Consider the following 15,831-nt stretch of genomic DNA (forward strand, 5'->3'; position numbering starts at 1 on the left):
ATCCCTCCAGAGTCCCGCGGCAGCCCTGCTGTGCAGGCACAAATCACTCGGAAAATGGGTGCCGTGGCCATTTCCGGGTGATTTGCACATGCGCACTGGAGATGTCCCTGGGTACAAGGCGCGGGCACCATGTTCCCTGAGACCTGCACATGTGCAGTAGAGTCTGGCAGTATACCAGCATCTACTAGCTGCCGGAGAAAAGGGGGCCCACAACGGAGGTTGCTCGCGGATCCACTCCTCTCTTAAAACGCCCCTGCACACACCTTTTTCTACATATTTGTCCGTTGGGAGGAAACACATCTGATTTGCTTTATTTATCAACTTTTTCCTTACCCTTGTCTGATCCATAGTCTTTATATAAAGTTACCTCATCACTCTATATTCTCCATTTTCTAGGTCTAATCTTGGTGTATACTGACAGCACTGTACCATTTTTATGATTTGGAACATAAAAATGCATTAACAGTTTTCATTGTTGGTTAAATGTTAATACTAGCTATCCATAATTGGCAGTTGTTATAAGTCAGATATCAATACTTAGTAGGATTTGAGCACTGAATAAGAGAAGGATGAAATTAATCTTCAAGCATTGTCGATAGCAAACTATTGCAGCATCAGTGGTAGAAAAGGGATGTGATTCTTTCTGCTCCCAATAAGTATGTCTTATGTACCACTGAACACAAATTTGGTATATAGATCTGTGTCTGGGAAGACAGCAGAGGTTCTGTTTCCTCCCTGTCTGCAGTGTTACATAGATGTCCTTTGGCACTTGACAGAATTTATAGTTAACATATCCTGGTACAGACCACTCCATCAGGTCTAAAGTGAGTTTTTTTTCAGCGAATTGTGGTAAGAACTAATCTGCAGGCAGTCACATATTTTTCAGGGCACTGTGGCTATGTGTAATGTAATTGGTTGTGACAGGTTATGTGTTTCTGTTTTTGACATGATTGTTAAAATAAGGTATGTTTACTCTCTGTAACCGCTTAGGACAAAGTCATTGATTTCCCCAGTAATACAGTGTATGTCAAGCAGGGACATTCCTATAACTGTACATACAGAGTATGTCATGGCTAATTGGATTAGTAGTAAAGCATACCACTTTGTTTAAGCACATATCTTGGCAATTATGGGGGTCATTCTGACCCGATCGCATGCTGCAGTTTATCGCAGCGGTGCGATCGGGTCAGAACTGCGCATGCCAGACGGCCAAAGGCCGTCGGGCCGCTACAATCGCCTCTGTCTGACTGACAGACAGAGGCGGTCGCTGGGCGGGGTGGGGCGGAACGGCTGCATTTGGCCGCCGTTTCGTGGGCACGGTCCGGCCAATGCAGGTGTGGCTGGACCGCACGGGGGGCGGGCCGCAGCGGCTACGTGACATCACACGCAGTCGCTGCGGGCCGGGGAGCGATGAGTAGCTCCCGGCCAGCACGCTAAAGCTGCGCTGGTCGGGAGCTACTCTTGAAGTGCTGATGCCTTTGCACTTCTGCGGGAGGGGGGGGGGGGGGGGGCGGCACTGACATGCGGGGCGGGATAGCCCTGTGCTGGGCGTCCCCCTGCATGTCAGTGTGAATGATCGTAGCTGTGCTAAATTTAGCACAGCTACGATCATCTCGGAATGACCATCTATGTTCTATAACGTACCACATGCTATTTTTGCGGTCCAGCTAGCTTGTGTGTGACTAGATACATACAAAGGAATGGTGTTGGCACTAATAAATCTACCAATAGGGTTGCACACACAGAATGCCAGTGAAATCTAAAATGCACTTTTATATTAATAACACATATTACACTTCCAATCATGTATGCACAGTGGGAGCCCGGGGAGCAGTGACATTGGCTCCTATTGCTAAGGAGATGGGACAGGCCCTAGACCAGCATGATAGGTGGGGGAATGCCCTTCTGGGAATTCCAGGATGGGCAGGCAGGACAGAGCAGCAGGCAGAAAGTGGGGTTTGGTAGGACAGAGCGAGGGTAAAGCGGGGCAGGGTGGGACAGAGCAGGAGGTAAGGTAGCAGATAGAGGGATGGGGAGGAGCAGCGGACAGACACTGTAAAGGGATGCGGAATAAAGGGTCCCTTTACTGGTATATCTAATAAGGAGTTGGGGCTGGGAGACCTTGCTGTGCTCGCCACACAGCGGGCTCGGTGGCTCGCTGCGCATGCCACAGGTTCTATTCCCACTCTATGGGTGTTGTGGACACCCACAAGTGGGAATAGTACTTGTGGGTCAGCATTCTGTCTGCCAGCATTTTGTTCGCTTGGTATCCCAGCGCTGGCATGACCGATAGGATCCCGAGTGCTGGTCACATCACCGCATCCTATAATAAGGTATAAAATTTATCGCAAGAGGGCATTATTATTTAACTAGGTGATTCATCGCGCCCTACGGGCGCTCTTCACACCGTCGTAAGGGGCTACGCCCCTTTTCTCTAACGTCCTAAGTGGATGCTGGGGACTCCGTAAGGACCATGGGGAATAGCGGCTCCGCAGGAGACTGGGCACATCTAAAGAAAGCTTTAGGACTATCTGGTGTGCACTGGCTCCTCCCCCTATGACCCTCCTCCAAGCCTCAGTTAGATCTCTGTGCCCGAACGAGAAGGGTGCACACTAGGGGCTCTCCTGAGCTTCTTAGTGAAAGTTTTAGATTAGGTTTTTTATTTTCAGTGAGACCTGCTGGCAACAGGCTCACTGCATCAAGGGACTAAGGGGAAAAGAAGCGAACTCACCTGCGTGCAGAGTGGATTGGGCTTCTTAGGCTACTGGACATTAGCTCCAGAGGGACGATCACAGGCCCAGCTTGGATGGGTCCCAGAGCCGCGCCGCCGGCCCCCTTACAGAGCCAGAAGGCAGAAGAGGTCCGGAAAATCGGCGGCAGAAGACGTCCTGTCTTCAACAAGGTAGCGCACAGCACTGCAGCTGTGCGCCATTGCTCTCAGCACACTTCACACTTCGGTCACTGAGGGTGCAGGGCGCTGGGGGGGGGCGCCCTGAGACGCAATAAAAATACCTTGGATGGCAAAAAAAATGCATCACATATAGCTCCTGGGCTATATGGATGCATTTAACCCCTGCCAGAATCCATAAAAAAGCAGGAGAAAAGTCCGCGAAAAAGGGGCGGAGCCTATCTCCTCAGCACACTGGCGCCATTTTCCCTCACAGCTCCGTTGGAGGGAAGCTCCCTGTCTCTCCCCTGCAGTCACTATACTACAGAAAGGGTTAAAAAAAGAGAGGGGGGCACTAATTAGGCGCAGTATTAACTATACAGCAGCTATAAGGGGAAAAACACTTATATAAGGTTATCCCTGTATATATATAGCGCTCTGGTGTGTGCTGGCAAACTCTCCCTCTGTCTCCCCAAAGGGCTAGTGGGGTCCTGTCCTCTATCAGAGCATTCCCTGTGTGTGTGCTGTATGTCGGTACTTTTGTGTCGACATGTATGAGGAGAAAAATGATGTGGAGACGGAGCAGATTGCCTGTAATAGTGATGTCACCCCCTAGGGGGTCGACACCTGAGTGGATGAACTGTTGGAAGGAATTACGTGACAGTGTCAGCTCTGTATAAAAGACAGTGGTTGACATGAGACAGCCGGCTACTCAGCTTGTGCCTGTCCAGACGTCTCATAGGCCGTCAGGGGCTCTAAAGCGCCCGTTACCTCAGATGGCAGATATAGACGCCGACACGGATACTGACTCCAGTGTCGACGGTGAAGAGACGAATGTGACTTCCAGTAGGGCCACACGTTACATGATTGAGGCAATGAAAAATGTTTTACACATTTCTGATAATACGAGTACCACCAAAAAAGGGGTATTATGTTCGGTGAGGAAAAACTACCTGTAGTTTTCCTGAATCTGAGAAATTAAATGAGGTGTGTGATGATGCGTGGGTTTCCCCCGATAACAACGGATAATTTCTAAAATGTTATTGGCATTATATCCTTTCCCGCCAGAGGTTAGGGTGCGTTGGGAAACACCCCCTAGGGGGGATAAAGCGCTCACACGCTTGTAAGGGCTCTACCTTCGCCTGAGATGGCCGCCCTTAAGGATTCTGCTGATAGAAAGCAGGAGGGTATCCTAAAAGGTATTTACACACATACTGGTGTTATACTGCGACCAGCAATCGCCTCAGCCTGGATGTGCAGTGCTGGGTTGGCGTGGTTGGATTCCCTGACTGAAAATATTGATACCCTAGATAGGGACAGTATATTTTTGCCTATAGAGCATTTAAAAGATGCATTTTTATATATGCGTGATGCACAGCGGAATATTTGCCGACTGGCATCAAGTCTAAGCGCGTTGTCCATTTCTACCAGTAGAGGGTTATGGACACGTCAGTGGTCAGGTGATGCGTATTCCAAACGGCATTTGGAAGTATTGCTTTATTAAGGGAGGAGTTATTTGGGATCGGTCTTTCAGACCTGGTGGCCACGGCAATAGCTGGGAATTCCACGTTTGTACCCCAGGTCGCCTCTCAACATGAGAAGACGCCGTATTATCAGGCGCAGTCTTTTCGTGGACAAGCGGGCAAAAGGTTCCTCATTTCTGCCCCGTGACAGAGGGAGAGGAAAAAGGCTGCAGAAATCAGCCAGTTCCCAGGAACAGAAACCCTCTCCCGCCTCTGCCAAGCCCTCAGTATACGCTGGGGCTTTACAAGCAGAATCAGGCACGGTGGGGGGCCCGTCTCAATGAATTTCAGCGCGCAGTGGGCTCACTCGCAAGTAGACCCCTGGATCCTTCAGGTGATATCTCAGGGGTACAAATTAGAATTCGAGACGTCTCCCCCTCGCCGTTTCCTAAAGTCGGCTTTACCGATGTCTCCTTCTGACAGGGAGACAGTTTTGGAAGCCATTCACAAGCTGTATTCCCAGCAGGTGATAATCAAGATACCCCTCCTGCAACAGGGAACGGGGTATTATTCCACACTGTTGTGGTACCGAAGCCGGACGGCTCAGTGAGACCGATTCTAAATCTAAAATCTTTGAACACTTACGTACAGAGGTTCAAATTCAAGATTGAGTCACTCAGAGCAGTGATTGCGAACCTGGAAGAAGGGGACTACATGATGTCTCGGGACATCAAGGATGCTTACCTTCATGTCAAAATTTACCCTTCTCACCAAGGGTACCTCAGGTTTATGGTACAGAACTGTCACTATCAGTTCAGACGCTGCCGTATGGATGGTACACGGCACCCCGGGTCTTTACCAAGGTAATGGCCGAAATGATGATATTCCTTCGAAGGAAGTGAATTTTAGTTATCCCTTCCTTGGACAATTCCCTGATAAGGGTAAGATCCAGGGAACAGTTGGAGGTCGGTGTAGCACTATCTCAGGTAGTGTTGCGGCAGCACGATTGGATTCTCAATATTCCAAAATCGCACCTGGTTCCGACGACGTGTCTTCTGTTCCTAGGGATGATCCTGGACACAGTCCAGAAAAAGGTGTTTCTCCCGGAGGAGAAAGCCAGGGAGTTATCCGAGCTAGTCAGGAACCTCCTAAAACCGAGCCAAGTCTCAGTGCATCAATGCACAAGGGTTCTGGGTAAAATGGTGGCTTCCTACGAAGCAATCCCATTCGGCAGATTCCACGCAAGAACTTTCCAGTGGGACCTGCTGGACAAATGGTCCGGATCGCATCTTCAGATGCATCAGCGGATAACCCTGTCACCAAGGACAAGGGTGTCCCTCCTGTGGTGGTTGCAGAGTGCTCATCTTCTAGAGGGCCGCAGATTAGGCATTCAGGACTGGGTCCTGGTGACCACGGATGCCAGCCTGCGAGGCTGGGGAGCAGTCACACAGGGAAGGAATATCCAGGGCTTATGGTCAAGCCTGGAGACATCACTTCACATAAATATCCTGAAGCTAAGGGACATTTACAATGCTCTAAGCTTAGCAAGACCTCTGCTTCAAGGTCAGCCGGTGTTGATCCAGTCGGACAACATCACGGCAGTCACCCACGTAAACAGACAGGGTGGCACAAGAAGCAGGAGGGCAATGGCAGAAGCTGCAAGGATTCTTCACTGGGCGGAAAATCATGTGATAGCACTGTCACAGTATTCATTCCGGGAGTGGACAACTGGGAAGCAGACTTCCTCAGCACGACCTCCACCCGGGAGAGTGGGGACTTCACCCAGAAGTCTTCCACATGATTAAAAACTCGACAGGTATTGCGCCAGGTCCAGGGACCCTCAGGCAATAAGCTGTAGACGCTCTGGTAACACCGTGGGTGTACCAGTCAGGGTATGTGTTCCCTCCTCTGCCTCTCATACCCAAGGTACTGAGATTGATAAGATGGAGAGGAGTAAGCACTATATTCGTGGTTCCGGATTGGCCAAGAAGGACTTGGTAACCGGAACTTCAAGAGATGCTCACAGAGGATCCGTGGCCTCTACCTCTAAGAAGGGACCTGCTCAAGCAAGGACCCTGTCTGTTCCAAGACTTACCGCGGCTGCGTTTGACGGCATGGCGGTTGAACGCCGGATCCTGAAGGAAAAAAGGCATTCCGGATGAAGTCATCCCTATCCTGATCAAAGCCAGGAAGGATGTAACCGCAAAAACATTATCACCGCAATTGGCAAAAATATGTTGCGTGGTGCGAGGCCAGTAAGGCCCGACGGAGGAAATTCAACTGGGTCGATTCCTACATTTCCTGCAAACAGGAGTGTCTATGGGCCTGAAATTGGGGTCCATTAAGGTTCAAATTTCGGCCCTGTCAATTTTCTTCCAAAAAGAACTAGCTTCAGTCCCTGAAGTTCAGACGTTTGTAAAAGGGGTACTGCATATACAGCCTCCTTTTGTGCCTCCAGTGGCACTTTGGGATCTCAATGTAGTTTTGGGTTCCAAAAGTCACATTGGTTTGAACCACTTAAATCTGTGGAGTTAAAATATCTCACATGGAAAGTGGTCATGCTGTTGGCCCTGGCCTGGGCCAGGCGCGTGTCAGAATTGGCGGCTTTATCCTGAAAAAGCCCTTATCTGATTTTCCATTCGGACAGGGCGGAATTGAGGACTCGTCCTCAGTTTCTCCCCAAGGTGGTTTCAGCGTCTCACCTGAACCAACCTATTGGTGGTGCCTGCGGCTACTAGGGACTTGGAGGCCTCCAAGTTGCTAGACGTTGTCAGTGCCCTGAAAATATATGTTTCCAGGACGGCTGGAGTCAGGAAATCTGACTCGCTGTTTATCCTGTGTGCACCCAACAAGCTGGGTGCTCCTGCTTCTAAGCAGACTATTGCTCGTTGGATTTGTAGTACAATTCAGCTTGCACATTCTGTGGCAGGCCTGCCACAGCCAAAAATTTGTAAATGCCCACTCCACAAGGAAGGTGGGCTCATCTTGGGCGGCTGCCCGAGGGGTCTCGGCTTTACAACTTTGCCGAGCAGCTACTTGGTCAGGAGCAAATACGTTTGTAAAATTCTACAAAATTGATATCCTGGCTGAGGAGGACCTGGAGTTCTCTCATTTGGTGCTGCAGAGTCATCCGCACTCTCCCGCCCGTTTGGGAGCTTTGGTATAATCCCCATGGTCCTTACGGAGTCCCCAGCATCCACTTAGGACGTTAGAGAAAATAAGAATTTACTTACCGATAATTCTATTTCTCATAGTCCGTAGTGGATGCTGGGCGCCCATCCCAAGTGCGGATTGTCTGCAATACTTGTACATAGTTATTGTTACAAAAATCGGGTTATTATTGTTGTGAGCCATCTTTCAGAGGCTCCTCTGTTATCATGCTGTTAACTGGGTTCAGATCACAGGTTATACGGTGTGATTGGTGTGGCTGGTATGAGTCTTACCCGGGATTCAAAATCCTTCCTTATTGTGTACGCTCGTCCGGGCACAGTATCCTAACTGAGGCTTGGAGGAGGGTCATGGGGGGAGGAGCCAGTGCACACCAGATAGTCCTAAGGCTTTCTTTAGATGTGCCCAGTCAGTCTCCTGCGGAGCCGCTATTCCCCATGGTCCTTACGGAGTCCCCAGCATCCACTACGGACTATGAGAAATAGAATTATCGGTAAGTAAATTCTTATTTAACCCTTGCACACCCTTGTGGCGTGCAATATTTTTATTATATGGAGTATTACATCCAATCATAATTGTGTGAGTGGTTAACTATTGCACGGACAAAGGGCATGCAATGGTTAAGGGGTCGAAGCCCCTTGCAACGGCGTGAACCGTGCACGCAGAGCCTGATGAATTATCTAGTAGTTGCTTTGGTTGGGGGAGTGGTGGGTGTGGGGAAGATGCGGATGGGATCCTGGGGTGCCGCGGGAGGGGCGGTTGTGGTGGTGCCGCAGGTGGGGGAGGGTGCGTGGGTGCCGTAGGTGGTGGTCCTGAGCCACTGCGGGTGGGGGAGGAGCAGTTGCGGGGGTGCCCCAGGTGGGGGAGGGGCGGGTGCAGGATTGCTGCGGGTGGGGGAGGGGGTCTGGAGCTACCACAGGTGCTGACAGTGTGACAGTGTGTGTGGACCCTGGTCAGTGTGACAATGTGTGAGTGGGCCCTGGTCATTGACAGTGTGTAACAGTGTGTATGGCCCCTGGTCAGTGTGACACTGTGAGTGGCCTGGGCAGTGTGACAGTGTGCAAGTGGCCGATGGTCAGTGTGTCAGTGAGCTGGTCAGTGTGACAGTCTGTGTGGCCCCTGGTCAGTGTGACAATGTGTAAGTGGGCCCTAGTTAGTGTGATAGAGGGTCAGTGGTCCCTGGTCAGTGTAAGAGTGTCCTCTGGTCAGAGTGACAATGTGATAGTGGCCCCTGGTCACTGTGTGAGTGGTCTGGTCAGTGTGACAGTTTGTGAATGTCCGATGGTCACTGTAACAGTGTCTGAGTGACCTGGTCAGTGTGACAGTGTGTGAGTGGGCCCTGGTCAATGTGACAGTATGTGTGGCCTCTGGTTAGTGTGACAATATGTGAGTGGGCCCTGGTCAGTGTGACAGTGTGTGAGGCCCCTGGTCATTGTGTAAGTGGCCTCGTCAGTGTGCAAGGTGCTGGTCAGTGTGAGTGACCTCGTAAGTGTGACAGTGTGTGAGTGACCTGGTCAGTGTGACAGTTTCAGTTTGTATGGCCCCCAGTCAGTATGACAGTGTGTCATTGTGATAGTGTGTCAGTGGGCACTGGTTAGTGGGAAAGTGTGTGAGTGGGCCTCAGTGTGACAGTGGCCCCTGGTCAGTGTGATAGTGTGAGCATGTCCCTTGGTCAGAGTGACAGTGTGAAAGTGTGTGTGTCCTTAGGGCCAGGATGATGTTGTGACCTCGGGCAGCTATGACCTCCACCCCCCGCTACAGCTGGCCATGCACATCTCACCACCGGTGGCTGCTGAGGGCTACTGCCTGCTGTCTGGCCTGTGTGCTGAAGAATCAAACAGCAGTTCTGGAGGTGGTGAAGACGTGGGGAGTGGATGGGCTGCAGAGGTGGCTGGTGACTGAGCTGCTGTACCATGGGGGCTGAAGATGAATGGTGTCCACCAGGGGAGATGTGGTGAGTAAGCAGCAGTTAGAAAGGGCAGGGCGAGGCTGAAATGGGGGGTTAGCCATAATTAACAAATCAATGTCGGATTCAGGCACATATACTTGACAGTGCCGGTTCCCAATCAGCGATGGCCAGGTCACATATGAAAAAAACAAAACAAAATACGTTGTAGTGGGTTACTTGCTGGGCCTGCGGGCACACTAAGCAGTCCGGCCCTATAGCAAGTGCACCCCTTGGACCTCCTATAGTTAGGCCACTGCGAGTTATCAGAGAAAATGTGTTATCTGTAGATTAGACACTCAGAACATATATTAGAATATGACTCATACTTATGAGTCACACTTCCTTACATAATAGTATATAACTTCTTTAGCCTTATGTAATTATGTGTATAGGTAATTAACTATTAGAACGCTTCCAGAACAACAACATGTTTCTTCCTTTATCATTATCTAGTTGTACAATCTGATAAACAATTTAATTTTAAAATATAAAACACATTTTACATTTTAATCCTAATATAAGTGCATTTTCTATAATTAAACTTCCATAGGCTTCAAACTTTATATCCTAGTTTTCATATACTTCAATATCACTTATCAATACCTTTTAATATGATTTCATGTATACGCAGCCAGATCTGCGTTCATCTCTGCACCTGAGGGCCGCCCAGCACAGGGCAAGGCCATCCGGAACGTGTGCGGATGCATCGGAACTAAGGTTGAACGCTGGCAGCGGAGCCTGGCATCACGCAGCCGCCCTGAAAATGGTCCCGGTCTGCCCCTGTTCGCCCTGCCCCCCCTAACGCTGCATCGCTGCCCCGCAAATGCCCGCTGCTGTCAATCACATTGCGGGCGCATCCATCAGGGATGCGATCGCAGTGTTTGTAGCTGCGCAGCAACTGTGCACAGCTACAATGATGCAGCCAGATCTGAATGATCCCGTGTCTGAAAAGTATGGGAATTTGGTGAACAGATTACATTCATGACAATTTTAGTTCTTGTTTCTCACATTTACCATATTAATTCACTGCTCACCATTAAATGTTCTTCCCACATAACAGTGTCCATATCCATTCCCTCCAAGCTGTCCTATTACACCATGCAAAAACTTGCCTGTACCCAGGGACGTTTTGAAGAAAAGAGGGGACTCGCGTGCAGCCTCCGTTGCGGACCCGTCCTCTCCGGCAGCAGTAGACTTTGGCATAAAAAGTCCCACACATTAGTCTCTTGTGTGGGACTTTGTCAAAGGCCTTAGCAAAGTATAAAAAGATCACATCCACTGCTTTACCCTGATCAATATTATCACTCACTTTCTCGTAGAAGCTTATTAAGTTAGTTTGACATGACCTGTCCTTCACAAACCTAGGAATCAGCATGGTTGTGTGAGGGACAGGTCATGTCAAACTAACTTAATAAGCTTCTACGAGAAAGCGAACGATAATATTGATTAGGGTCATGCAGCGGATGTGATCTTTTGGGACTTCGCTAAGGCCTTTGACAAAGTCCCACACAAGAGACTAATTTTCAAATTAAGAGAGCTTGGGGTAGGAAACACTATTTGTATTTAGGTAAGTAATTGGCTGTACAACAGGGGACAGCGAGTGGTGATTAATGGGATGTTCTCTGAATGGGCCTCAGTGCTCAGTGGAATACTGCAGGGTTCAGTACTAGGGCCATTGCTGTTTAACATATTCATTAATGACCTAGGAGTGGGCCTAGAAAGCACCGTGTCAGTTTTTGCAGACGATACTAAGCTATGTAGAGTAATTTATTCAGACAAGGATGTTGAATTATTTATCTAGACTGGAGGTCTGGGCAGACAAATGGAGACTAAGGTTCAATATAGACAAATGTAAAGTTATGCACTTTGGGACTAAGAACAATAGGGCAGCGTATAAACTAAATGGGGAAATGTAGGGATAACAGTAGTTAAAAAAGATTTGGGGGTTCTCATTGATAATAAACTTAGTAGTAGTACGCAATGTCAAAATGCAGCAACAATAGCAAATAAGATGTTAGCAAGCATAAAACGGGGGATGGAGACAAGGGATGAGAGTGTAATCCTGCCACTGTATGAAATATTGGTGTGGCCACACCTGGAATATTGTGTACAGTTCTGGGCACCTCACTATAGAAAAGATATCTTGGAACTCGAAAGGGTTCAGAGGCGAGCCACCAAACTGGTTAAGGGGTTAGAGGCACTGGATTATGAGGAAAGACTTAAATGGTTAGATTTGTTTACACTGGAAAAGAGGCAACTGAGAGGAGACATTATTAATATTTATAAATACATAAAGGGACAATACAAGGATTTATCAGGCGATCTGTTTATAAATAAAAAAAAAACGCTACACAGGACAAAAGGACACCCCCTGAGTTTAGACGGAAAATTTTTTCATACACAACGGAGAAAATGGTTCTTCACAATAAGAGCAGTAAGGATTTGGAATTCTCTGCCAGAGAAGGTAGTAATGGTGGACTCATTCAATAAGTTTAAAAATGAACTAGTTAAATTCCTAATTGAAAGAAATATTCAAGGATACAACATTTATATGATATTACATTTTATAATACAGGTTGAACGCAATAAACATTTGTCTTTTTTCAACCTCAACAACTATGTAACTATAATGAAACTCTTATGAAAGACTGAGATGATTTCCCACAACTGCTTTTGCTGTAGTATTCTTCTACTGTTGTCAAGGAAATCTTTAAATCCGAAAAGGATAATTGTAACATTTATTTGTTCATCTTTACTGCAATCTGTGAAATAAATGTCCATATCAGGATTTGTGGGCAAAATACAAAGCTCAGCTTGCTCTTGTTTTCACTTTAATGCTTTGAAACTATTATGAAAAGTGACAAATGAAATGAAACCAATGTGCTGTGTTTGCATCGGCAGGAGCCACATCATGAAGCCTTTCCTTCTGAGTGGCAAGAAAAAGTGGGTCAGTTCCAAAGGATGCTCATCATCCGATGCCTAAGGCCTGACAAAGTAAGTATGGTTGCAATTTAAGAGTCTTATCTTACATAGCTTTGATGAGTTGGTGCCTAGAAATCTGATAAACAACCAACATTGCATATTGAATGTAATGAAGCATGACAGAAAACTGTAACTGCAAACACGTTTCACTTGTTTCCTTCTTGTTTTTATGAGAAAATATTAACTTAACCACAGTAAAGCTCATAAGTCAGGGCAGGAATTTAATACATAGATGTTTATATTTTCTAACCATAACTACACAGTTTGGAATATTTTACAATAAACACATGAAATATTTTAAGATTGAAAAACATATATATTTTAAGACTGTAAAAAAAAAATATTAGTAAATTTGTATTTGTAAATTATATCTGTTTAATAACTTGCTGAGCCATCCTGTGTTGTCTTGGGCTGCTACCTACTCTTGCATGGACCCCACGCACTTGGGCCCTCATTCCGAGTTGATCGCACGTAGTAACTTTTTGCTGCTCATGCGATCAACCATACGCCGCCTATGGGGGAATGTATTTTAGCATAGCAGGGCTGCGATCACTTGTGCAGCCCTACTATGCGAAAAAAGTTTCCTGCAAAACAAGACCAGGGTCAGACCTGCTTACCCTGTGCGACGGATCCAGCGATGAAGGTCCCGGGATTGACGTCAGACATCCGCCCTCCAAATGCCTGGACACGCCTGCGTTCAGATCTCCACGCCCATAAAACAGTGAGTATCCGCCCCGGAACGCCTCCCCGCTGTCAATCTTCTTGCAATCGCGCTAGCGATCACTTTCTTCTCTCTTCTGGTCGTTGCCCGGCGACGGCTGCCGCTGGGCAATGACGCGCGTGCCCATTGCGGGCGCCACACATGCGCAGTTCTGACCCATTTGCACCGCTGCATGCGAACGGGTCGGAATGACCCCCTTGGTCTCCCTGTTTTAGTGTTAACTGGAGTAAGATGTTTATCCCTGGGCTGGTTAAGGAGTTTGGTTGTGGTGGTGGCAGTTTGACTACACCGCATAATTTAATTTATTTATGCATGGTGCTTTCCTATTAATATCAATGGACCATTCATTGATTTAGCATACACAATGGAATCCACATTGAAATGTATGGTTAGAACTGCAAGCTTCATTACATCAGTGGTGAAATCTCTTTATTTAAAACAATGAAAACTGCACAACTCTTTTGAGCTAGAAATAAAAGATATTTACTGGATTACAGAGTTTTCAATGGTTTCAGTATTTTATTTTGCTAATTTTGATCCATTTAATTTACAGAACAAAATAGATATTTACTAGATTCCTCCCAACATCATCTACTCTACTACTACTACTACTACTGTTTTATGGCTTTAACTGAACTTTTTCAGTATTTACTGTATTCCATGTTACCAAGTCTTTTTAACTATATTTTGCTTCTAGGTTATTCCTATGGTTCAGGAATTTGTAACAGAAAACTTAGGACGTCAATTTATTGAACCTCCTCCATTCGATCTTGCCAAAGCATTTGGTGACAGCCACTGCTGTGCCCCATTGGTCTTTGTGTTGTCTCCTGGTGCTGATCCAATGGCAGCCTTACTGAAATTTGCAGACGATCAGGTAGTCAAACAAATTTTTAGTCTTAATCATTTATTTTTCTAAGTACTGTAGATCATATTAACAAACAAGTTTTCTCTATCGTCCTAAGTGGATGCTGGGGTTCCTGAAAGGACCATGGGGAATAGCGGCTCCGCAGGAGACAGGGCACAAAAAGTAAAGCTTTTACCAGATCAGGTGGTGTGCACTGGCTCCTCCCCCTATGACCCTCCTCCAGACTCCAGTTAGATTTTGTGCCCGAACGAGAAGGGTGCAATCTAGGTGGCTCTCCTAAAGAGCTGCTTAGAGAAAGTTTAGCTTAGGTTTTTTACTTTACAGTGAGTCCTGCTGGCAACAGGATCACTGCAACGAGGGACTTAGGGGAGAAGTAGTGAACTCACCTGCGTGCAGAGTGGATTTGCTGCTTGGCTACTGGACACTAGCTCCAGAGGGACGATCACAGGTACAGCCTGGATGGTCACCGGAGCCGCGCCGCCGGCCCCCTTGCAGACGCTGAAGAGAGAAGAGGTCCAAAATCGGCGGCTGAAGACTCCTGAGTCTTCATAAAGGTAGCGCACAGCACTGCAGCTGTGCGCCATTTTCCTCTCAGCACACTTCACACAACAGTCACTGAGGGTGCAGAGCGCTGGGGGGGGCGCTCTGAGAGGCAAATAAAAACCTTATTAGAGGCAAAAAATACCTCACATATAGCCCACAGAGGCTATATGGAGATATTTAACCCCTGCCTAACTTCAAAAATAGCGGGAGACGAGCCCGCCGAAAAAGGGGCGGGGCCTATCTCCTCAGCACACAGCGCCATTTTCTCTCACAGAAAAGCTGGAGAGAAGGCTCCCAGGCTCTCCCCTGCACTGCACTACAGAAACAGGGTTAAAACAGAGAGGGGGGGCACTGATTTTGGCGATATTGTATATATATAAAAGATGCTATAAGGGAGAAACACTTATATAAGGTTGTCCCTATATAATTATAGCGTTTTTGGTGTGTGCTGGCAGACTCTCCCTCTGTCTCCCCAAAGGGCTAGTGGGTCCTGTCCTCTGTCAGAGCATTCCCGGTGTGTGTGCTGTGTGTCGGTACGTGTGTGTCGACATGTATGAGGACGATGTTGGTGAGGAGGCGGAGAAATTGCCTGTAATGGTGATGTCACTCTCTAGGGAGTCGACACCGGAATGGATGGCTTATTTAGAGAATTACGTGAGAATGTCAACACGCTGCAAGGTCGGTTGACGACATGAGACGGCCGACAATCTATTAGGACCGGTCCAGGCGTCTCAGAAACACCGTCAGGGGTTTTAAAAACGCCCATTTACCTCAGTCGGTCGACACAGACACAGACACGGACACTGAATACAGTGTCGACGGTGAATAAACAAACGTATTTCTCATTAGGGCCACACGTTAAGGGCAATGAAGGAGGTGTTACGTGTTTCTGATACTACAAGTACCACAAGAAAGGGTATTATGTGGGAGTGAAAAAACTACCTGTAGTTTTTCCTGAATCAGATAAAATAAAATGAAGTGTGTGATGATGCGTAGGGTTACCCCGATAGCAAATATTGGCGTTATACCCTTTCCCGCCAGAAATTAGGGTACGTTGGGAAACACCCCTTAGGGTGATAAGGCGCTCACACGCTTATCAAGTGGCGTTACCGTCTCCAGATACGGCCGCCCTCAAGGAGCCAGCTGATAGGAAGCTGGAAAAATATCCTAAAAAGTATATACACACATACGGTGGTTATACTGCGACCAGCGATCGCCATCAGCCTGGAGATGCAGTGCTGGGTTGGCTTGGTC

The 15,831-nt window shown here is 47.6% G+C and overlaps 1 protein-coding gene across 1 annotated transcript in view; it reads left to right on the plus strand.

Annotated features, from left to right (window-relative positions):
• Nucleotides 1-15,831, plus strand: part of DNAH7 (dynein axonemal heavy chain 7) — a 1,092,938-nt gene that overhangs the window by 923,971 nt on the left and 153,136 nt on the right. Inside the window, exons 53-54 of the mRNA XM_063934143.1 lie at nucleotides 12,368-12,460; nucleotides 13,867-14,043. Of these exons, the coding sequence (XP_063790213.1) occupies nucleotides 12,368-12,460; nucleotides 13,867-14,043 (270 nt within the window). The remainder of the gene's footprint in view (nucleotides 1-12,367; nucleotides 12,461-13,866; nucleotides 14,044-15,831) is intronic.

This window comes from Pseudophryne corroboree, chromosome 7, assembly GCF_028390025.1.
Source record: "Pseudophryne corroboree isolate aPseCor3 chromosome 7, aPseCor3.hap2, whole genome shotgun sequence".
NCBI lineage: Eukaryota > Metazoa > Chordata > Amphibia > Anura > Myobatrachidae > Pseudophryne > Pseudophryne corroboree.